The 23,642-nt window shown below is 47.0% G+C and overlaps 1 protein-coding gene across 1 annotated transcript in view; it reads left to right on the forward strand.

Annotated features, from left to right (window-relative positions):
* The window catches only part of LOC111973563 (neuropilin-1a-like), an 88,316-nt gene that overhangs the window by 41,957 nt on the left and 22,717 nt on the right, over nt 1-23,642 (forward strand). The window contains 4 exon segments of the mRNA XM_070446814.1: nt 2,994-3,071; nt 3,074-3,148; nt 5,923-6,089; nt 22,868-23,023. Of these exon segments, the coding sequence (XP_070302915.1) occupies nt 2,994-3,071; nt 3,074-3,148; nt 5,923-6,089; nt 22,868-23,023 (476 nt within the window).

Genomic DNA, 23,642 nt, shown 5'->3' on the forward strand with positions numbered 1-23,642 from the left:
AGTCCATATTTAGAGACAGTTCCACGGAGCTAGCACTCAGAGTTCAGCCGAATTCATGAGCATTAACCAGTTAAAAAATTTTTCATAGTCGCTATGGACATTAGTGGTTGTAGATCATGCAGATGCAACATTTAGAATGGAGATGGCCCATCGCTCCGTCTGTGCCTCTGTGCAACACTCGATCGACACTCGGTAGCCGTGTGTGGCAGTCAGTTGTGTATAATTGGTCTCAGGTGTGTGTGTGTTGTGTATCAGTGTGTTGTGTCTAGTGGTGGACATCCGAAGTGCCATCCTAGCATACGGGTGATTCGGCTAGATGTTGTGTGCGAGGTCTAGTGTGTCTGTAGCGCTGCTGTGTGTATCCCGTCGTCTGGTGTCCTCGCTCAGCTGAATAGTGTCACTGCTCTGTGTTCATCGTTCAGATTTGTGTGTGCTCTCCTCAGTGCTGTGTCCTCAGTCTGCGCTGCCATCGCCGTGTTATAATGCTGAATTCTGAGCCATCAGACCTGTCCTGGCGAACCCCCTCTCCCTTTCATCTGTGTGTCTGGATGTAAGGCCTGGTTGTACATGGCATGTCAGAGTGAGGGGAGGTGATAGGTGAGAGGGAGCAGGCAGCAGCCTGACCTTCACTCCACCACTGATCACAGGCTTGACTAATCAGAGATAAGCACAGCCTCCAGACGGCTAAACATCTAGACAGAGGAACACACAGACAGGCACGTAGACTGAACACACACACACACACACACACACACAACACACACACACACACACACACACCACACACACACACACACACACACACACACACACACACACACACACACACACACAACACACACACAGCACACCACAGCACACGTCACAAACTAATTTAAAGTGCTCAGTGGAACCGTGTCCTGGTTTGACTTTTATTGCATTCTTTTCTTTTGACATTCTATTCTTTTTTCCCTTTCTCTCCATCTTTGGTCTTTCTTTCCTCTCCACTGAGGCCGACCAACCACCTCAACACTAAACCAGGCCAGACCATACCCACCCAACACTAAACCAGGCCAGACCATACATACCCACCTCAACACTAAACCAGGCCAGACCATACATCCCACCTCAACACTAAACCAGGCCAGACCATACATACCCACCTCAACACTAAACCAGGCCAGACCATACCCACCTCAACACTAAACAGGGCCAGAATACCAACCCACACAACACTAAACCAGGCCAGGCCAGACCATACCCACCTCAACCTAAACAGGCCAGACCATACAAAACCCACCAACAACACTAAACCAGGCAGACATAACATACCCCTCAACACTAAACCAGGCCAGACCATACATACCCACCTCAACAACTTAAACCAGGCCAGACCATACATACCTACCTCAACACTAAACAGGCCAGACCATACCCACCTCAACACTAAACCAGGCCAGACCATACCCACCTCAACACAAACCAGGCCAGACCATACAAACCCACCACAACACTAAACCAGGCCAGACCATACATACCCACTCAACACTAAACCAGGCCAGACCATACCCACCTCAACACTAAACCAGGCCAGACCATACAAACCCACCACAACACTAAACCAGGCCAGACCATACATACCCACCTCAACACTAAACCAGGCCAGACCATACACACCACCTCAACACTAAACCAGGCCAGACCATACAACCCACCACAACACTAACCAGGCCAGACCATACATACCCACCTCAACACTAAACCAGGCCAGACCATACCCACCTCAACACTAAACCAGGCCAGACCATACAAACCCACCAACAACTTAAACCAGGCCAGACCATACATACCCACCTCAACACTAAACCAGCAGACCATACCCACCTCAACACTAAATCAGGCCAGACCATACCCACCTCAACACTGAACCAGACCATACATACCCACCTCAACACCTAAACCAGCCCAGACCATACCCACCTCAACACTAAACCAGTCCAGACCATACCCACCTCAACATTAAACCAGGCCAGACCATACCCACCTCAACAATTAAACCAGGCAGACCATACATACCCACCTCAACACTAAACCAGACCAGACCGTATATACCCACCTCAACACTAAACCAGGCCAGACCGTACATCCCCACCTCAACACTAAACCAGGCCAGACCATACATACCCACCTCAACTCTAAACAGGCCAGACATACCCACCTCAACACTAAACAAGTCTTTGAGAACTCTCTCCACTGTGGCCAGACCATACATACCCACCTCAACACTAGACCGAGGCCAGACCATACCACCTCAACACTAGACCAGCCAGACCATACCCACCTCAACACTAAACCAGGCCAGACATACCCACCTCAACACTAAACAAGTCTTTGAAACTCTCTCCACTGTGGCAGACCATACATACCCACCTCAACACTAGACCAGGCCAGACCATACCCACCTCAACACTAAAACATCACTCACATTTAAAAAGGCCAGGAATTTATGACTGGTGCAAAACAGACGGAAAACGCGACCTGTTTCGTCTTAACAAGGAGTCCCTCTCCTCTCTCTTCTCTCTCTCCATCTCTTTGTGTTTTGTGGGTGTCGAATGTTTTCCCATGCTCTTTATGAGGTCACTTAGTGAAAACCCTCTCTGGTCTAACACAAATACAGCCCCAGGTCTTAGGTCCTGCTCATAGCTTCATCAACACACCAGTTCTCTCACCTCCATTGGTGGGGGGGGGGGGGGGAATCTGTTTATTGTGTATGAACACCCATGTGACAGGCCTAGGGCAAGCAAATACTGACTTAACTCCTAACTTTACACACACTCCACCTTCAGCTGTGACCTTGGTAACTGACAATCCTCCTCTCTCTCTCTCTCACACTCTCTTTCTCTCCTTCCTCTCTTCTTTCCCTCTCTACTTCCCTATCTCCCCACCCTCTCTCTCTCCCTTTCCTCATCTCTCCTCCCTCCTTCCCCCTCTCTCTCTCCCTCTCTCTCTCTCAGTTGGTCCGTACATTGGGCGCTACTGTGGTCAGAACACCCCTGGTCGTATCATCTCTTATACGGGCATCCTGGCCCTGATAATCACACAGACAGTGCCATCGCCAAGGAGGGCTTCTCTGCCAACTTCACTGTGTTGGAACGGACCGTGCCAGAAGGTAGGTGACTGTCTATCATCAATGGTCGATTACAATGAGAGATGCATTATTTTAATTGTCTACTAGGATAAAATGTAAAAAATATCTACATTTAGCATTTGCTAAAATGACCTTTCACCATGAGTGATAAAGCTACAATCCCTATACATACTGAAACTACCATACACCCCTCCCTACATACGAGGGGTGGTCCCTGTTCCACTGCTACACACATGTAGTTTAATGTGGGACTGAAGTCAGTAATAAATCAACAGCTCCCAGTCTTTTCATTCAGGAGATGTGATACAAGGCATGGGCCATCTCCCCCAGTTTACGAGGTCTGACTTTAACACAGTGGGGCTGGGGGTGCAGAGTCACCGGGGGTGCAGAGTCACGGGGTGCAGAGTGCCTCACCAGCCCCTCCAGACAGTGTCCCAGCCACTAACACAGCATCATCTTCGTCTGGGGCCTGGCCCCCATGACCCCAATTTGAGAAATGCTCCGGCTAAACATTTCATTGATGAAACACAACCACCTCGAAGCCCATAAATCTTTCCACAAGCCACCCCTCCAGTATCCCCCCCCCCCCCCCCATCGGGTTGTTAATGCGTTGTTATGGCGATGACTGGTGTTAAAAAAAACACTAATCATCCCAGATGGTGCTAGGTCCCCCGTGGGGAGTAGTGATATGCATGTGTGCTAAGGTCCCTAGATAGACTCACACAGAGCCTGAGCACAGCCGCATACAGCGATGACTGCCTGTGTCACTAGTCCCTATAGTCCCTACAGCTCAGCACCATGGCAACGTAAACATAACATGTGTTCAGACTGAACACTAATCCACCAGTATTTCATTTATTAGATAGGGACAGATACAATCACAACACTAATCCACCAACATGAACTCATCAAGTCACTGCATTATTTGACATCTGTCGTACTTACCTAATTATGCAGTTGGCAGCTTACGACCTGGCTGAATGAATCCTCATATCAGAGAGACGATAGATCAAGTCTCTGACAGTTTTTATCTACTGTGGTGCTCTAGGAGGAATGTATTGTTACGCCCTTTGATGTATAATCTATGGGTTTTCCTTTTTACCCCGTACATATTATAAGACTTGTACACTTCAGTTGAGAGGGGGTTATGTAGGATGGATAAGGTGTTGCTTTGATGGTTATGAAGCAGGCTTGTCTTCTCTCCCTGACAGCCCTGATTTAGGCTGCATAGGGCTCTGGTCAAAAGTAGTGCACTATAAATGGAATAGGGTGCCATTTGGAACACTTCCCTACTATCTCCCTGATCCCCCAGCGCCACACTTCACGGAATGGGCTGCTGCTTAAAATGCAGGCTGATAGCTTATAGCTGATAGCAGCACACATGATCACATTTACCTCAGTGCTGACAAGCAGAGACTCTTTGTTTACAGTCAGAGGGCAGATAGAAGGTCAACTGGGTCTGGTTGGTGTTTATGGAGAGATTCAGATTCCTCCTCCAACATGTTGAGAAGAAGAAGAAGAAGAAGAAGAAGGGGGGGGTCTTTGAGAGAGGAGAAGAAAAGAGTGGAGTGTGATATATATATATTTTTCCCTCGTCTTTGCATCTCTCTCTCTCTCTGCAGTAGTGAGTAATATATAGGGTATGCAGCAGTCAGGGACTGTCTATGAGCTAAAACAGATGGTCTCTCCATCTGCTTGACACCTTTCAGACCTGTGTCTCTGGGACGCTGAACAACGCTGATATACGCAATACGTAACTGTGTGTGCCTGCCTTAATATGTGAGTGAGTGAGTGAGTGTGTGTGTGTGTGTGTGTGTGTGTGTGTGTGTGTGCTTGGTGTGTGGTGTGTGGTTGTGTGTGTGTGTGTGTGTGTGTTTTGTGTGTGTGTGTGTGTGTGTGTGTGTGTGTGTGTGTGTGTGTGTGTGTGTGTGTGTGTGTGTGGGGATGTGTGTGTGGGGATGTGGGTGTAGTGGGGTGGGTGACTAGAGACAGCAGGGTAGACCTGGGGCCAGGGTCCGAGCCTGACCCTGGGGGTCATAGGGTCAGCGTCTAGACAACTCCGCTACATATGGGACTCCGGGGAATGGCGGAAGAAGAGCTCACCTCTTGACCTGGCCGGTGGTTGTATACTTACACACGCACGCACGCACGTACACACACACACTGGCTGACCCTGGACAGTAGCACCATGTCAACATAAACAAGGAGATGCCCTCTATCCTGGGTGGGACAGGGCATTCTGGGATATTTACGGCCCAGAACACCGACACTAAACGTGCCCTAACACCCCGAGGGACAACAATATTAGGAAATGTGCACCATGTGTGAAACACATAAACTGCCTACAGGGAGCTTTAATGGAGAGAAGAACCAGCACCAGAGGAAAAACTACCAGCTCAACTTTAATGCATAATAGTTTCTCTTTTCCCATTACAGTTTACAGTGAACTTAGCCCTACACTGAATGTTTTATGACTAAAGCTTTATGTCTTGATGTAGCACCACCCTTTCACTGTGCTTGCCTTCCATTTAAATCCTCTGTGTGTGGTAGTGGGAGAGAGGAACCGGAGGCAAGGATCTGCTGAGCTGAGGCGGCACTGATGTGGCTCTTTATTCCGGCCACCAGAGTACCAGCCCAGACCCTGCCACTGAGTGTCCCTCTCCCCAGGGACCAGCTCTGTTTTGGGGGTTGATGTGTGCTCTGGCCTGGGACGCCTGGATGGTGCTTTCAGCTCTAAATTTAGACAATCTCTCTCTCCCCTTCTTTCCCACCCCTTCTCCCTCTCTCTCTCTCAGACTTTGACTGTACAGACCCGTTGGGTATGGAGTCAGGGGAGATAGCATCAGAGCAGATCGTAGCTTCGTCCCAGTACAACCCTGGCTGGTCCCCGGAGCGAGCCAGACTCAACTACTATGAGAACGCATGGACACCAGGAGAGGACAACAACAAGGAGTGGATACAGGTACAGTCAGATGCTTTTATCCAGAGCGTGCATACATATTCGTATGGATGGCCTCATCCAGTCTTGGCTTGGCTAGCTCCATGCTGTACCAACTGGGCCACGCGGGACCGCCATGTGTCCCAAAGACATCATAGAATTTCTCAAAGGTGGCTAATGTCTCATCATAAATAAGTGAAGAGAAACGGTGTGTTTATAACAGTAAAAAAAAGTTCATTACCATGTAAGTAATATGGAAGCTGTAACTTTTCCAAAGTCATCCACCCAAAGCTGCTTAAAGACAAAACAACCACAGGCTTTTTACAAGTCTTATTGAAGCTGAATCACTGTCTGAACCAGTGTTTGTCCAAAATGGCACCCTATTCCCTATGTAGTGCAATATTTTTGACCAAGTCAAAAGTAGTGCACTACACAGGGAATAGGGTCATAAGTAGTGCCCTGGTCAATGTTAGTGCACTACTTGGTGAATACGGTGCCATTTGGGACTCAGATCCAGAGTGGTGACTATAGTGGAGTTGAATCTCCTTCCTGGTCCAATCCCAGAAGTCTGTCTGCTCTGAGGACACCCCTGTGGCATGCTTGGTAAATCTTTTAAGGTGATCCAGAAATCTGGTGATTAATTTATGCTTCCTGTGGAACTCCAGGCTAGCTGAGGATTCCAGACACTCCACAAAGAGTCTCTCTCTCTCTCGCTCTCATCCGCTGTGGTTACTGCCCCAGGGGACATATCCACCAACACACACTCATAGTTATCATAGGGTTTTACTGTACTGCATGTGTGCTGGGATCTACATTAACATTCACAGACAGAGAACTTTATATGAAAAGACTGGAGCTCTGTCTCTGATCCCAAAGGCACTGCTATGTCACATACCCTGGAGCCTGTTATTGTGTTGAAGTGGTTACCCCACTGACCCAACCATACACTACATTACCTATACAAGTTATTTTATTTTATTATAGTCCGTCCTCGCGTCGCTGAAAAGTTGAAGTTTGTCTCGACTGTACGTATGTAAGTCCTCAAGAGGCTTTATAATAGTCCACCGGTGTGGGTCAGTTGGTAGAGAATGGTGCTTGTAATGCCAGTGTTATGGGTTCAATTTCCACAGGGGACCAGTATGAGAAAGTACTCAAATGTATTCTCTTGCTCAGGATAAGAGCGTCTGTTAAATGTAAGCTGGCTTGGAGACAGATATTTGTTTGGGGGACGTTCATAAATTAGGTTTTCCTTATTGCTATGAAAATATTGTCCTGAGGGCCCCTGTTGCCCCTTCCAGACTAATTGAATTCGAGGAGTGGGAGTGTGTTTGTTTTTGTGTGTGTGTGTGTCTGTGGAGGAGGCCCTTGGCTCTGTGCTCTGTGGGTGAGTGGGAGGAGAGCCCTGGGCCTGGCAGGGGCCCATTGAACTGGAGAGAAACCGATGGCTGTGCCCTAAATGGCACCCTATTCCCTATACAGTAGTGCACTACTTTTGACCAGGGCCCATACAGTGGTGCTCTGGCAAAGAGTAGTGCACTATATTAGTGCACTATATAGGGAAAAGGCTGCCATTTGGGATTCACACTCCCGTCCCGTCCCGTCCCAGACTACTTCCTGCAGCAGTTCCTTTAGAGGAGAGGGTTACAGTTGTGTGACGTTGATTGTCTCTCAGAGAGGAAGTTACACAGTTAAACCTTGGCGCACGGATCCCTTTAGCGGGATAATTTTCATCAACAACTGCTAAATTGCAGAGCGCCAAATTTAAAAAAATTGCAAAAAATATTTATATTCATGAAATCACAAGTGCAATATAGCAAAACACAGTTTAGCTTGTTGTTAATCTACCTGTCGTGTCAGATATTGAAAATATGCTTTACAGCGAAAGCAATCCAAGCGTTAGTGTGAGTTTATCGATCAGTAGACAAAACATTACAAACACCTAGCAGCATAGTATCTTGGTCACGAAAGTCAGAAAAGCAATCAAATTAATCGCTTACCTTTGATGATATTCAGATGTTTGCACTCACGAGACTCCCAGTTACACAATAAATGTTCCTTTTGTTCGATAAAGATTATTTTCATATCCAAAAACCTCCATTTGGGTGGCGCGTTATGGTCAGTAATCCACAGGCTCGTGCATGTCATGAAGGGCAGACGAAAATTCCAAATAGTATCCGTAAAGTTCGTAGAAACATGTCAAACATTTTTTATAATCAATCCTCATGTTGTTTTTAACATAAATAATCGATAATATTTCAACCGGAGGGTAAACTATTCAATACAAGACAGAAAGAAAATGTCGAGCTACCACTTTCGCGCGCATGAACTAATCAAAGGACATCTGGCAGTCCACTGACGCGATGTGATAAATCTCGCTCATTTTTCAGAATAAAAGCTTGAAACTATGTCTAAAGCCTGGTCACACCCTGAGGAAGCCATAGGAAAGGTATCTGGTTGATATCCCTTTAAATGGAGGAAAGGCAGGCAATGGAACAGGGATTTTTCAAAATAAGAGGCACTCCCGGGTTGGATTTCCTCAGGTTTTCTCCTGCAAAATCAGTTATGTTATACTCACAGACAATATTTTGACAGTTTTGGAAACTTTAGAGTGTTTTCTATCCCAATCTGTCAATTATATGCATATTCTGGCATCTGGGCCTGAGAAATAGGCCGTTTACATTCTGAACGTTATTTTTCCAAACATAAAAATTCTGCCTCCTAGCGTCAAGAAGTTAAGCTCTAAGATGTTGCATCTATTGGGACATAGAGGAGGTCAATGATCGACAGAACACACGTTCATACTGGAGATAGGCACAAATTCATTGTCATGGGTCCTATCATGTCCAGACATAACCTGTGAGTTTGACCAGAGAGCTATGACCATAGAGATCCTATGGCTTCGTTTCTTCAACAATCAAGATGAAATCATGATTGATAAGTGGAAGGATAAGCAGTTTATAAGAAATACTGTAGATACTATGGTCTTGTCCTTTCTCAGTGTTGCTAGATTCAGCCTATGTGTCCTGAGAGACTTAATTCAGTGGGAATCTGACTCAAATACCTATTTGTTTTAATGAGGACTTATTTAAAACCAGCCCTTTAAACAAAGTGGGCCGTTCTGCTCTGTACTGTTCTGTTCTTCACTGTCTTTCTCTCCTAATGAAAGTCGAAATGTGTCTCTCCCGCTGTGCTGATGCCAGAGCAAAAGAACAACGATTCGGCAACTGTTCAGAATCCTCAATAGAGTATTGATTATGCTAGGGTTTTTATTTATTTATTTCAAAGTGCACTAATTTCATAGTGTAGTGAATCATTGTACCATCTAAACCGCTGAGACATATATTTTCTATCACCCAATATATTGTATTTTTTGCTGTTTGAAGCTGGAGTACAAAACCAAGAGTAAAAGACACAAAAACTCAAACTTAAGAACGGGAAGCATAGAAATAGCGCACATAGAACAGATCTACCGCTTCTTAGACTTTCTTTCAATTAGAATGACAGATCTATAGCTCACATTTCTATGTGAATTTGGTCAGGTTGCCCAAAAAGTGACATATTGCAGCTTTAATTGTATTTAGCAGTAAAATACAACAAGATAAAAAGGGGATGTTCTCTGTTGGGCGCTCCAATGCCAGATGACAAAGAAGTGTGTTTCTACGGTAACAAAGAGTGAATTCCGTGTTGGTATGGTGTGTAATTTATAATTTCTTGAAATCTTTGCCGCTGCGCATATGCCCTCCCTGAGCTCATGAAGAGAGAGAAGTTTCATTATAACAAGTGTTATTAAAAGAATGGAGTTCTTCATTTCTCTTTCATTAAGCTTGTCTGAGGGAGGGAGCAGCAGCAACAACAATCTCTCCCCATCGTTAATGGCAGGCGCACTCACGGCACCACGAGACAAATCATCTCTCACGCCTGTTAGATGGATATCAATTCATTATTCATTTAATTAATTCTCTGTATGCAATTTGCACCAGACGGTTTTATTAGATATTCATGACAGGCAGTGGGGTTTGAGGGGTTGATATCTCAGGCATATTTTATTCTCTGCCTATAGTTTATTCAGATAACATATATCTAGGGCTGGATAGCGTAGGTTTGTCATCTATTTTAATGCTGCCTCTCATGTTAATGTATTGAGATGAGGAGCAGGGCAACATGCTGGGGTTTCTCCTTCTGTTAATTAGGCTGGTGGGGTTTCTTATGGCTTAGCATGGAGCTCTGGTGGGTTAGCTATTCATCACACTCTATTGTCCCAGAGGAACAGTCCTTTGGTGTGTGTCTGTGTGTGTCTGTGTGTGTATGTGTGCGCACACGTGTGTGTGTGCATGCCTAAATGAGTGTGGGTAGGTGGACAGGCGACCTTTGAGGCTTCTCACATCCACCAGGAAGTGTATTTATAATCGTTAGATAGCTATTCCCCTTTCCATTCCCATGTCAGCCACGTCAAGAGGGAGGTACAGTGAATATCTACCTTTGTGGATCCTCCATCTGTTTGAAGCCCCCAGAAGGGGAATAGTATGGATGGATGTAGCAGCAGGTTGCTGTGATGATGAATGAACTCACCTTTAGCCAGATAGTGTATTTTTTGGGTTGGTTCCAGTAGGAAGACCTGAATGGTGCGTGACGGGCCTGGTTCCAATAGGAAGACCTGAATGGTGCGTGACGGGCCTGGTCCAACAAGGAAAGACCCTGAATGGTGGGTGACGGCCTGGTTCAATAGGAAGACTGAATGTGCGGACGGGCCTGGTTCCAATGGAAGGACCTGAATGGTTTGGTGACGGGCCGGTTCCAGTAGGAAGACCTGAATGGTGGCGTGACGGGCCTGGTTCCATAGGAGACCTGAATGGTGCGTGACGGGCCTGGTTCCAAAGGAAGACCTGAATGGTGGTGACGGGCCGGTTCCAAGAGAAGACTGAAGGTGCTGTGACGGGCTGGTTCCAATAGAAAAGACTGAATGGTTTGTGACGGGCCTGGTTCAGTAGGAAGACTGAATGGTGGGTGACGGGCCTGGTTCAGTAGGAAGACCTGAATGGTGGCGTGACGGCCTGGTTTCAATAGGAAGACCTGAATGGTGCGTGACGGGCCTGGTTCCAGTAGGAAGACCTGAATGGTGCGTGACGGGCCTGGTTCCAATAGGAAGACCTGAATGTGTGTGTGCCAGGACTGGTTCCAATAGGAACCTGAATGGTGCGTGACGGGCCTGGTTCTAGAATGAAGACCTGAATGGTGCGTGACGGGCCTGGTTCCAGTAGAAGACCTGAATGGTGCGTGACGGGCCTGGTTCCAATAGGAATGACCTGAATGGTGCGTGACGGGCCTGGTTCCGAACTAGGAGACCTGAATGGTGCGTGACGGGCTTGGTTACAGAGGAAGACCTGAATGGTGCGTGACGGGCTGGTTCCAATAGGAAGACCTGAATGGTTCTGACGGCCTGGTTCCATAGGAAGACCTGAATGTCGTGAGGGCCTGGTTCCAAAGGAAGACCTGAATGGTGCGTGACGGCCTGGTCTCAATCAGGAAACCTGAATGGTGCGTGACGGGCCTGGTTTGAATAGGAAGACCTGAATGGGTGCGTGACGGCCTGGTTCCAATAGGAAGACCTGAATGGTGCTGTGACGGACCTGTTCCAATAGGAAGACCTGAATGGTTCGTGACGGCCTGTTAAATAGGAAGACCTGAATGGTTCGTGACGGCCTGGTTACATGGAAGACCTGAATGGTGGCTGAGGCCGGTCCAGTAGGAACCTGAATGGTGCGTGACGGGCCTGGTTCATAGGAAGACCTGAATGGTGCGTGACGGGCCTGGTTCAGTGAATAGGAAGACCTGGAATTGGTGCGTGACGGGCCTGGTTCCAATAGGAAGACCTGAATGGTGCGTGACGGGCCTGGTTCCAATAGGAAGACCTGAATGTGTGCGTGACGGGCCTGGTTCCAAGTAGGAGACCTGAATGGTGCGTGACGGCCTGGTTCCAATAGGAAGACCTGAATGGTGCGTGACGGGCCTGGTATTCCAATAGGAAGACCTGAGGTGCGTGACGCCTGGTTCCAGTAGGAAGACCTGAATGGTGCGTGACGGGCCTGGTTCCAAGTAGGAAGACCTGAATGGTGTGTGACGGCCTGGTTCCAATAAGGAGACCTGAATTGGTGCGGACGGGCCTGGTTTGAATAGGAAGCCTGGAATGGTGCGTGACGGGCCTGGTTCCAGTAGGAAGACCTGAATGGTGGCGTGACGGGCCTGGTTCCAATAGGAAGACCTGAATGGTGCGTGACGTGGCCTGGTTAATAGGAAGACCTGAATGGTGCGTGACGGGCTCGGTTCATAAGGAAGACCTGAATGGTGTCGTGACGGGCCTGGTTCACAGGAAGACCTGAATGGTGCTGATGGGCCTGGTTAATAGGAAGACCTGAATGGTGCGTGACGGGCCTGGCTCCAGTAGGAAGACCTGAATGGTGCGTGACGGGCGGTTCCAATAGGAAGACCTGAATGGTTCGTGACGGGCCTGGTTCCAACAGGAAGACCTGAATGGTGCGTGACGGACCTGGTTCCAACAGGAAGACCTGAATGGTGCGTGATGGGCCTGGTTTGAATAGGAAGCCTGAATGGTGCGTGAACGGGCCTGGCTCCAGTAGGAAGACCTGAATGGTGCGTGACGGCCTGGTTCCAATAGGAAGACCTGAATGTTCGTGACGGCCTGGTTCACAACAGAAGGAACCTGAATGGTGCGTGCGGACCTGGTTCCAACAGGAAGACCTGAATGGTGGCGTGACGGGCCTGGTTTTGAATAGGAAGACCTGAATGGTTGCGTGACGGACCTGGTTCCAACAGGAAGACCTGAATGGTGCGTACGGCCTGGTTCCAATAGGAAGACCTGAATGGTTCGTGTACGGGCCTGAGTTACAATAGGAAGACCTGAATGGTGCGTGACGGGCTGGTTCCAGTAGGAAGACCTGAATGGTGCGTGACGGGCCTGGTTCCAATTGGAAGACCTGAATGGTTCGTGACGGGCCTGTTTCCAACAGGAGACCTGAATGGTGCGTGACGGACCTGGTTCAACAGGAAGACTGAATGGTGCGTGACGGGCCTGGTGTTGAATAGGAGACCTGAATGGTGCGTGACGGGCCTGGTTCAACAGGAAGACCTGCTGGTGTGTGACGGACCTGTGTCCAGTAGGAAGACCTGAAGGTGCGTGACGGGCCTGGTTCCAATAGGGACCTGAATGGTTCGTGACGGGCCTGGTTCCAACAGGAAGACCTGAATGGTGCGTGACGGGCTGGTCCAATAGGAAGACCTGAATGGTTCGTGACGGGCCTGGTTTGAATAGGAAGACCTGAATGGTGCGTGACGGGCCTGGTTTCAGTAGGAAGACCTGAATGGTGCGTGACGGGCCTGGTTCCAATAGGAAGACCTGAATGGTTCGTGACGGCCGTCAACGCTGAATGTGCGTGACGGGCCTGGTTCCAATAGGAAGACCTGAATGGTTCGTGACGGGCCTGGTTTAATAGGAAGACCTGAATTGGTGCGTGACGGAGCCTGGTTCCATAGGAAGACTGAATGGGAGTGCGTGACGGATCGCCTGGTGTCCAATAGGAAGACCTGAACTGGTGCGTTGACGGGACCTGGTTCAGGAAGACCTGAATGGTGCGTGACGGACCTGGTCTTCATATAGGAAGACCTGAATGGTTGGTGAGGACCTGGTTTCAATAGGAAGACCTGATGGTGCGTGACGACCTGGTTTCAATAGGAAGACCTGAATGGTGCGTGACGGACCTGGTTTCATAGGAAGACCTGAATGGTGGGTGACGGCCTGGTTTCAGTAGGAAGACCTGAATGGTGTGTGACGGACCTGGTTTCAATTAGGAAGACCTGAATGGTGCGTGACGGACCTGGTTATCAATAGGAAGACCTGAATGGTGGGGACCTTGGTTCAAGTAGGAAGACTGATGGTGTGTGACGGACCTGGTTCAATAGGAAGACCTGAATGGTGTGTTGACGGGCTGGTTACAAATAGGAAGACCTGAATGGTGCGTGACGGACCTGGTTACAATAGGAAGACCTGAATGGTGTGTGACGGACCTGGTTACAATAGGAAGACCTGAATGGTGGGTGACGTACTAGGAGGAAATACCTTCATCTGTACAATACATTTGGCCCTCTGACTGAGGGAGGACAGCTATATTTTTGGAGGACATTCACGTTGTCTCCGACCTGAAAACAAAAGCGGAGGGAAGATTTCCCGGTCCCCCTGGGACACTGACGACACACGCACATATACACACACACACATATACACACACACACATATACACACAGACACACACACGCACACTTCGACGCTGACGCCATGAGGAATGGGCTCTGTCAGGAAAGGAGATAGAGTGGGAGAGAGGTTTTCCCTAGGCCTGAGTGATGCCATAAAAGCAAGATGGCATCACAGAGTCTAACATCTTGCCTCAGACAGCAACCATTGATCTCACACACACACACACACCATGAATAATACATGCTGTCCCTGAGAGAGAAAGTCGATACCTGAAATAATTTCTGTCGTCTATCACAAAAGGATAAGATACAGGTTATCCATAGTATTGTTCTTTACTGATAAGCTCAATGGTCAATGTTCTCCATATCTGTAGGATTTATTTGCGAACAGGTTATAGCAATAATTATCCATCTCGCGTCATAAATGCATTATCGGTATTTACAGCATTATCTGTTTTATCTTACACACATCTCGCCGATAACCCACATTTTTTAATCGTAAGTAAAGTTATGGAGACAAAAAGAGAGCGTCCCTTCTCTCTAAGCACTCTGGGAAAGGATGTTGACTTTAATCTTGTTTGTTAGGAGAAAATCAGTTGATGAAAGAGCAGAAAATTAAAAACAATGTTTTCATAAAACTGCCCTAATCTCACTCATTTGGCTTTGGCCCAGTAAAGTAAAGTCACCAAGTGCAACAGGAAGTAATTATATGTTAACATATGGCTGTATGGAGGAAGGCCAYGTCTTTCCCCATGGAAACCGCTAGTACGCATGCACACAGTGTTGGAAAAAGTACTCAGTTGTCATACTTGAGTAAAAGTAAATACCTTAATAAAAATGACTCAAGTAAAAGTGAAAGTCACCCAGTAAAATACTACTTGAGTAAAATTATATATTTTTTAAATATACCTAAGTATCAAAAGTAAATGTAATTGCTAAAATATACTTAAGTATCAAAATAAAATAATTTCAAATTCCTTATATTAAGCAAACCAGACGGCACGATTGTTTATTTTTTTAAATGTACAGATAGCCAGGACCACACTCCAACACTCAGCCGTCATTTACAAACAAAGAATTTGTGTTTAGTGAGTCCGCCAGATCAGTAAAGTACAGATACACCCCAAACAACTACTTCAGTAGTACTTTAAAGTATTTTTACTTAAGTACTTTACACCACTGCATACGCACGGCGCACACAGCACACCACACACACATCCACACACACACACACACCCAACAGCACACAACAGCACACACACACACTAGCCTCCACTATTTTACAAAGAAAAACAGGTTGAATTCCCCTTTTCCAGCCATCAGCCATCAAACAAACACTAATTACTGACTTCCCTGATGAAAACATTGTCTGCTTCCCAAATGTACTAAACTACTTGTGACCAGGTTCCATAGGGCTCTGGTCAAAAGTAGTGAACAATGTAGGGAATAGGGTGCTATTTGGGATGCAGGCATTGCTTCAGCTCTCCAGCCGTTTATCCAGGTCCAGGGAGAAAAGGAAGGAGAGAGAGAGAGAGAGGGGAGGGAGAGAGTGGGAGTAAGGCAGTGCTGGGCTATGGGCTCATGTCAGCCGCTAAAACAACTTGCTCAGCCATATCCTGTTTTCCTATGGACCCACACGGCCCCGTACAGCGGTCAACAGCCGTCCAAATGTGTTTTCAATTATCCATGGTCAGTGGGATGAAGGATAGAATAGAAATGAAGGATAGAAATGTTTAGCACTCTCGGGGTATGTCCCATATGTCTTCACATTCCCTACCTAGTGCACTAATTTTGACAGGGGCCCTATGTGGGAATAGGGAATCGGGTGCCATTTGGGACGAAGGCTCCTCTCCATTGTCTTTGTCAATGAGAGCTCTTCAAGCTGCTGGGACTGTCTTGTCGTCATGCCAAAGGATGAGTAATTAGAATAATGGGCTTGTAATTAACATCAGCTTCTCTCTGTTGATGAAGTCTGGCTAAAAGAAAGTGGAAGGAGACCGGGATTTGGCTGCCCTGTCAGATCTACTGTACGGTTAAAGCTCCGGGCTCTGGACGACACACTGGTGTTTGAGCCCTGTCTCGGCCCCTCTCTCTGTGTGTGTCCACCTACCTTCATACTGTACTGTCATTTAAAAAAAATCCACTGTACAGTATCTAGGCCTACACTATAGACCTGACATCCTCTTGACTGAAACATACTGTTACTGTATCATAGTGGCCATCCACAGACGCGGCTGGTCCATATCCTGTACCAGGCTTGTCACTGACATGTCCTGATGAAGTCATTCTCTAGTCAGTTCCTTCCTGAGGTCTCGTTGCTTTGTTTCCTGAGGACGGTGGTCATTAGTCAGTCATCTGTGGTAACAGTGTAAGCAACCATGGAGGTCATTGTGGTTCCCTCCCAAATTCGCTATTTAGTGCACTGCTTTTGACCAGGGCCCACAGGGCCCAAAGTAGTGCACTAAATAAGGGAATAAGGTGCCATTTAGGTTGCGTTCTATGTGTTTAGGGTGATTCAATAGGTAGTAAATCGTTATAAAAACAACACCTGAAAGTAGGCTACTGTCTCAGACTGAAAACTGTAATCATTCCACATTGTCACACCGTCACACGCATGCATGTATGCATGCCCGCAAGCACGCACACACACACACACACACACACACACACACACACACACACACACACACACACACACACACACACACACACAAACACCTTTTATTTTTAGTCATCGTCATACCTTCACCCCACGTTAGACCCACCTCACACATCATCCCTCTTTGTCAGGATAAAATAGATGATCAACCGCTCAGGAAAGACGTGCATAATTTAACGGCACAAATGGCTAAAAATATGCCCGTAATTATGTCAGGTAAACCCTGTGATGAATGGAAGGTCTGAGAAGGAGCTCATAGGTCTCACAGCATTGCAGCGTCGTCGTGGTAATCCAATTTTCGTGAAAGAGGAATGAATTATACCTCAGGCTAATGGATTTTTTTTAAAGCACAAACTAATATTAAAATATAACACCATCCAGTCAGGTGCTCTACATAGAATTAGAGGCCAACGCTGATGGATCGCTATCTTACACTGTTCAGAAGTACTGTAGCCTGGTCCCAAATCTATTTGTTCTGTCTTGCTAACTCGTATGGTCACACAAACAGTGACACTGACCATTGGCACCAATGGCAAGACAGCACAAACAGATCTGGGACCAGGCTAGTTTAGAAGTACAGTACCTGAACATGTGAGGTAACTGTTTGTTTGTTCTGGATGGCCACAATCTCCCGAGCCTGAGATCTACTGTAGGAAACCTGAGAGACTGTCTCTGTCTGTCTGGTCTATGGCTACCAGCTGGTGTTTGACTTTGAAGCACAGTGAGAGAATTCCCCCTCTGTGTGGTGATCAGTGATTTTCTGGGTTATTTGTTTTTTGATAGAGAGACAGAGACAGAGACAGAGAGAGAGAGAGAGAGAGAGAAGGAGAAGACAGACCAGACAGACAGACAGACAGACAGACAGACAGACAGACAGACAGACAGACAGACAGACAGCAGACGACCAGAAACAGACAGACAGACGGACAGACAGACAGACAGACAGACAGACAGATCAGACGACAGACAGAACCAGAGCGACAGACAGACGAAGACAGACAGAAACAGAGAGAGAGAGAGACGAGAAATGAGTAGAGAGAGAGAGAAAATAGAGAGAGAGGAGAGAGGAGAGGAAAGAGAAGACAGACCAGAGAGAGAGACAGAGAAGACGATCACAGACAGACAGAGAGAGAAGGGAAAATGTAGTCTTGTGTTCCCCAGAGTTTCTCGATTATTAATTCAGCCCACACACCAACAGATGGGAAGTCTATTTTTTCCCAGTACACAGTCAGGGGGGCAAGGCAGTGAAAGCCCAAACTCTCTGGTACAACTTATTTTTTATAAAAACTCCTCATGAAAACTGATTGTAGTATTTTCCCACCAGTTGAATTATGAGGTAGTCAAACAGTGACAAATGGCTTTTGAAGCTCAACAGTTGTTCTCTGATCTGAACACTGTGTTCCCCTCTCTGCTCCAACCCCACCCCACCCCTCGGCTCTGCACAACGCTCACCTGACAGCCCCAGAACAATGAGTCAACTGTATCCTCAGACATTGATCCTGTACCAGTCAGAGTCCCAAATGGCCTGACCCTAACCCTATTCCCTATATAGTGCACTACTTTTGACCAGGGCCCATGGGACGCTGGTCAAAAGTAGTGCACTATGTAGGGAATAGGGTGCTATTTGGGACGGAGACCCAGAGTTCAGTTGACTCACTCCACTATGGAGTGGGTCTAATGACCGGTGGATGACGATTATGACCATGTCTGACACAGTCTGTGGGAATGATGATGATGATGATAAGAGGATGAAGTCATGTCATTGAACTTGAGGAACGCACACACACAAACACACACACAGTCGGATGTGGTGAAACTCCCTATGTTAATCTAATTGCACCAACAGGCTCAACTGACTGTGGGCCTACAAGCTTGAGCAACGGCATTAATGCTGTCTCTGCTTCTCTGCTTCCATTAGTCAGCGTAATGACTGGATACACACACACACACACATCAGTAGGCGAGAGGTGAGAGAACAGAACAGTATTCACCGTTCCTTTAGTAGGAAGGGAAAAACTCGGAGAGAAAGAATGTGAAGACGACGGAGAAAACAGAGGAGAATGAGACGTTATTTCCCGTTCAGCAGGATACTGATGATCTGCTGTAATTGTCTGATTTTCTTAACAGGGCATTTCGTGGGAAAGGGTGTGTGTGTGTCCCTGTAGATATGAATTACAACAGGGGACCAGATTGTATTGTGTCATTTGTCTCTGAGTGGGCACCGCTCCAAACACACCCTCGAAAATCACAGTCGTTAAAAAAGAAAGTTAATGAAAATGAGCGTGTTTCTGTCATGTCAGCACTAGTGCAAAATACATCTCCCATTCAGGGACGTGGTTATTATATTTTACACTCTTTTAGACAAGGATTACATCACCCATTAACGATGATTCACACTTTTTGCCAATTCACTAAGAGTTCGATGGCAAATAATCTATCACCTAAAAATATATTTTCCTGGCTTTGCTGCACACACCCACACACGCTCCTCCTATTTAAAAAAAAGTTCCAAATAGTACGTTTGTTCAACTGGTAGAGTAGTTGGGTTTGGGTGAGCTATGCCATCTATGCCTCACACACCCACACACACTGCACACACACACACTGCACACACACACTCCTCCGTGTTAACGAAGTCCCAGCATTAATCATTATACCTCATTGTTTATTTTCTCTCTATTATTCAGCCATTATTCTTTCAGCTCGCCTGTCCGGTATGCCTGACCCTGGTCTGTTCGCACTGCTGTGGTTTCCTCCTCGGCTCTGACTGAAACAACAAGTCATTAATAAATCATGTGTCTCTCATTAGCACAGCCCTGTTATCATGATCATGTCTGTGAAATTGATCCAGTCTGTCTCTTCTCTCCTTACGAGACAACAGCCTTACAAGGCTCTGTCATTCCGATCCTCAGACCCTCAGCAAAGCAGCCCCAGCATGCATCTCTTCTGGGGTTTTTTTGGTCTTCCTTTTGTCTCCTTTCTTCTGTTCTGTTCTTTCCTCTCCCCACCTCTCCCTCCCCTCTCCTCCCCTGGCAGTACTCAGTGTGCTCTCCAGCCATACATTTTTGAACATGCTAAAACTGGTCCTAAGGGATGAATCAGATTTCTGTCTGTCTGAGTCCATGGTCTGGAGGTACAGGGCAGAACATGGTGATCAGTTGACTTTTCACTGACTCATAAATAAACAGATTGAAGGAGACAGAAGGAACCATTTTGCCAGCCAATGACACAGCCTAACTGACTGACTCTGAATGTTCATGACTGTTCTCAATTATAGGGCTGGTGATGCTCTAATTCCATTATTCCATTATGGCTAATAAGGGTCCAATCAGGAGGGGGATCCAAGGCCAAGTCATCCACTTCTCAGTAAGGCACTCTGTCATTGGTCCAGGGCAGCTGTGAAGCTGATGATTATAATGATAATGATGATGAGGAGGAGGAGGAAGGTAGACAGCAGGAGGAGGAGGACTTGCCTCGCCTCTCTCCTCTCCTCTCTCCTTTCCCCCTATCCAGACCACCCTCCATCTGTACTGGCACATTCTTCCTTCCTCTCGCACCCAGCCATGCGATGGGGATTGTGAATCGTCTGTTATTAAAAAGGAACGCTCTGAAACAGGGGATTTTGATTCTGTCTCTGTTTATGGGGCTAAAGAAATCTGGGCCTTTTTCCATAAGCCCAGTTGAGCTCCTAGGCAGGAACAAAAGTATGTTGTCTTTTTTTCAAATCCTCCAGAGCGAGCAGAGAACGGAAGTCATATAGAGACCTTTATTCATGGTCTCCCCATCTGGTTTTATCCTTAGCTTCTGGATCTGAATACATTTTAAAGTAGACGAATGACAACGGCATTGCCAATGTATTCACTGTGACATGTGAGTTTGAGCTCTGAGAGAGAGAGAGAGAGAGAGAGAGAGAGAGAGAAGAGAGAGAGAGAGAGAGAGAGGAGAGAGAGAGAGAGAGAGAGAGAGAGAGAGAGAGAGAGAGAGAGAGAGAGAGAAGAGAGAGAGAGAGAAGAGAGAGAAGAAGAGAGAGAGAGAGAGAGAGAGATTGACTGTTCAAGGCTGTGATGGATATCTTTACATGCACTGTAAGATGCCTGGTATTGTTGGCGTGCTCTAGTCGCTGGTTTTTAAAAGCTATCTCCCGGCTCTCTCTTGATACTCTCCCGGCTTTCCCAAAATGCACCATATTTTCCTATGAGCCCTATTTCAAAAAGTAGTGCACTATAATAGGGGAGATAGGTGCCATTTTGGATGAATAATTTGCTGTCACACACATCACATGCTGTGTTGGTGTGGATTCAATTAATTTAATAATTTTACATCCCTGAGGCCCGGCCACAATCCATCAGTCTTAAGCTCCTCTCAATACAAAGCATAAGCTTCTCTCTCTCTCTCTCTCTCTCTTCTCTCCTCATCTTCTGCTCTTCCCACTGTCGCTCTCTTTCTCCAATCCTCTCTCCTCGTTCCCACTCTTCTCCTCCTTCTCTCTTTGTTCGCTCCCTCTTTTTTACCCCTCTCCCTCCAACACAGCACCGTACGAAGCCAGCAGCCCGTTCCCTTCCCACAACTCCCACACCAGACAACCCCTTCGTTGGATTGACCCCTGGCTTTTTGAACTCATTGGCATCACTCACTTATTAGCTCAGTGGTGGCCCAGTCGGACGAGAGAGTAGAGGCTATGGGCCTCGTTAAATACTAACAGTGCAGCGTAACCTCGCCACCCGCTCCTGGAGGCCTCTTCATACGTTCCTCCTTCCGTCCGTCAGTCACCCACCAGTCTTCCTCTTCTCCTCTGTCCCGGCTGGGGGGGGGGGGGGGGGGGGGGTGAGAGGTATGGTTTAAGTGGGCTCCATAGGGGCAGCCCAGCAGACGGAATGTAAGTCCAGAGGTGTTGTTTTGGTCTCTCTGCGCGAGGGACTGGCGAGCCGAAACAGATCTTCCTGTCTTCTCTCAGAGTGGGGGTCTACCCACGTCTGGACTGCTGAATCAATCCAGACCCAGACCAATAGAGCTCCATCCCTGTTAGACAAGCTCGATGGGACATGGACCAGTCTATTTAAGGGGCTCCATGGGGAGATGGGGGGGGGGGGTTCAGGTCAGGATGTCCTGTTTGTTCAGAGGAGTACGAGTCACACATGGACAGGCAGCTCCAGGAGGATGGGTCTGCTTCTTTCCTGACAGACAGACATACACAGTCAAGGTATAGAGAGAGCATGATGCTAGACAGACAGACACACACACACAAACACGTACAAACACAAACACACACACACACTGTCCACAGTTCTGATAGAAAACAGTGTAACCGCTCTCTAACCCTGATGCTTGGAAAGCTCCTTCTCTTTAGTCTGTTCAGCATCACGGTCCTTGCAGCCGTACAGACTCTGTTCTGACTCCCTTCTATCCAATAGGCTCTTGGCCCTGTTCCCCCTGTCTGGCAGCCGACTCGGGAAAATATAATAACATCAGTAATGTTACAGCAGTTCATGATTACTTTATGAAGCTCTGATTTTTTTATGCAACCTTGTACTATTTGAAATTCAATCTATATCTCCTGTTTAGAATATTAGGAGGAGGCCAATTCCATTCAATATTCACCTTTATCCAATAAGCTCTTGTCTCCCCATCACAGGAAATGAAGTTGTGGTGTWTTATTAATAGAATATCATTCCATACTTCTGCTGTTTATTACATTCTAGTCATAGTTAAATGAGGTGCAGGCTAAAGGTGTTTTCCAATAGCATGGTTGTATTTTTTACTCTTATATGTCATCAGTGTTTGGACTTGCAGAACAGTTCTCTTTGCACTAAAAACCAAAGTCTTGCTGTATGTACTGTATGTGCCATTGAATTTTACCGACCGTTCCCTCTCCCTTCAGGTGGACTTGGGTTTCCTCCGGTTCGTGACGGCCGTCGGAACCCAGGGGGCCGTTTCCCAGGAGACCAAGAAGACCTACTGGGTCAAGTCCTACAAGGTGGACGTCAGCTCTAACGGAGAAGACTGGATCACACTGAAGGAGGGTTCAAAACAGAAGGTAAGAGCGATTACTCCTCGCCCACTCTGTACCCCACGGCCTACCTCTAACGYCGCATGGTATCATAAGCACATCAACTTTTCCTATACTTCAGCACTGTATGTATTACTGCAGTAATACTCGAATCATGTAGTAAAAGCAGAAGACATGCATCAACACTAGTTGAGACACATTTCTCAGAAGACTTACAGAGCTGTGGCACAAAAGCCAACCAGACCCAGAATGCCAGTCATGTAAACTAACATATACATTTTGGTAATTTAGCAGACGCTCTTAACCAGAGCGACATTTCCGTGCTTTCAGCCAGTTGAATTCTGCTCTCCTCCTTAGTATTGRCTTGGATCTCTGCCTCAGCCACACCATATCTCAACAAAAGGGGAATGCCCCTGGTCTGGTCTGGTCTGTGTTCGGTTCTGTCTCTGTGGAACGGCGCTTTCTCCACCATACTATTATGCGCTTAGCGTGGTATGCTAATGCACAGAGCATTGTGTGAGAAACTATTTACAGTGCAGTACTACTGCCTCTCTCTTAAAGACGCTGCAGTAGTCATTTAGTTGGATGAAGTCATTGTTTACTGTGTGTAAGGCTCTGGTATTTGTCTGAAAAAGGAGAGCGGTTA

The sequence above is a fragment of the Salvelinus sp. IW2-2015 genome, linkage group LG14 (assembly GCF_002910315.2).
Source record: "Salvelinus sp. IW2-2015 linkage group LG14, ASM291031v2, whole genome shotgun sequence".
NCBI lineage: Eukaryota > Metazoa > Chordata > Actinopteri > Salmoniformes > Salmonidae > Salvelinus > Salvelinus sp. IW2-2015.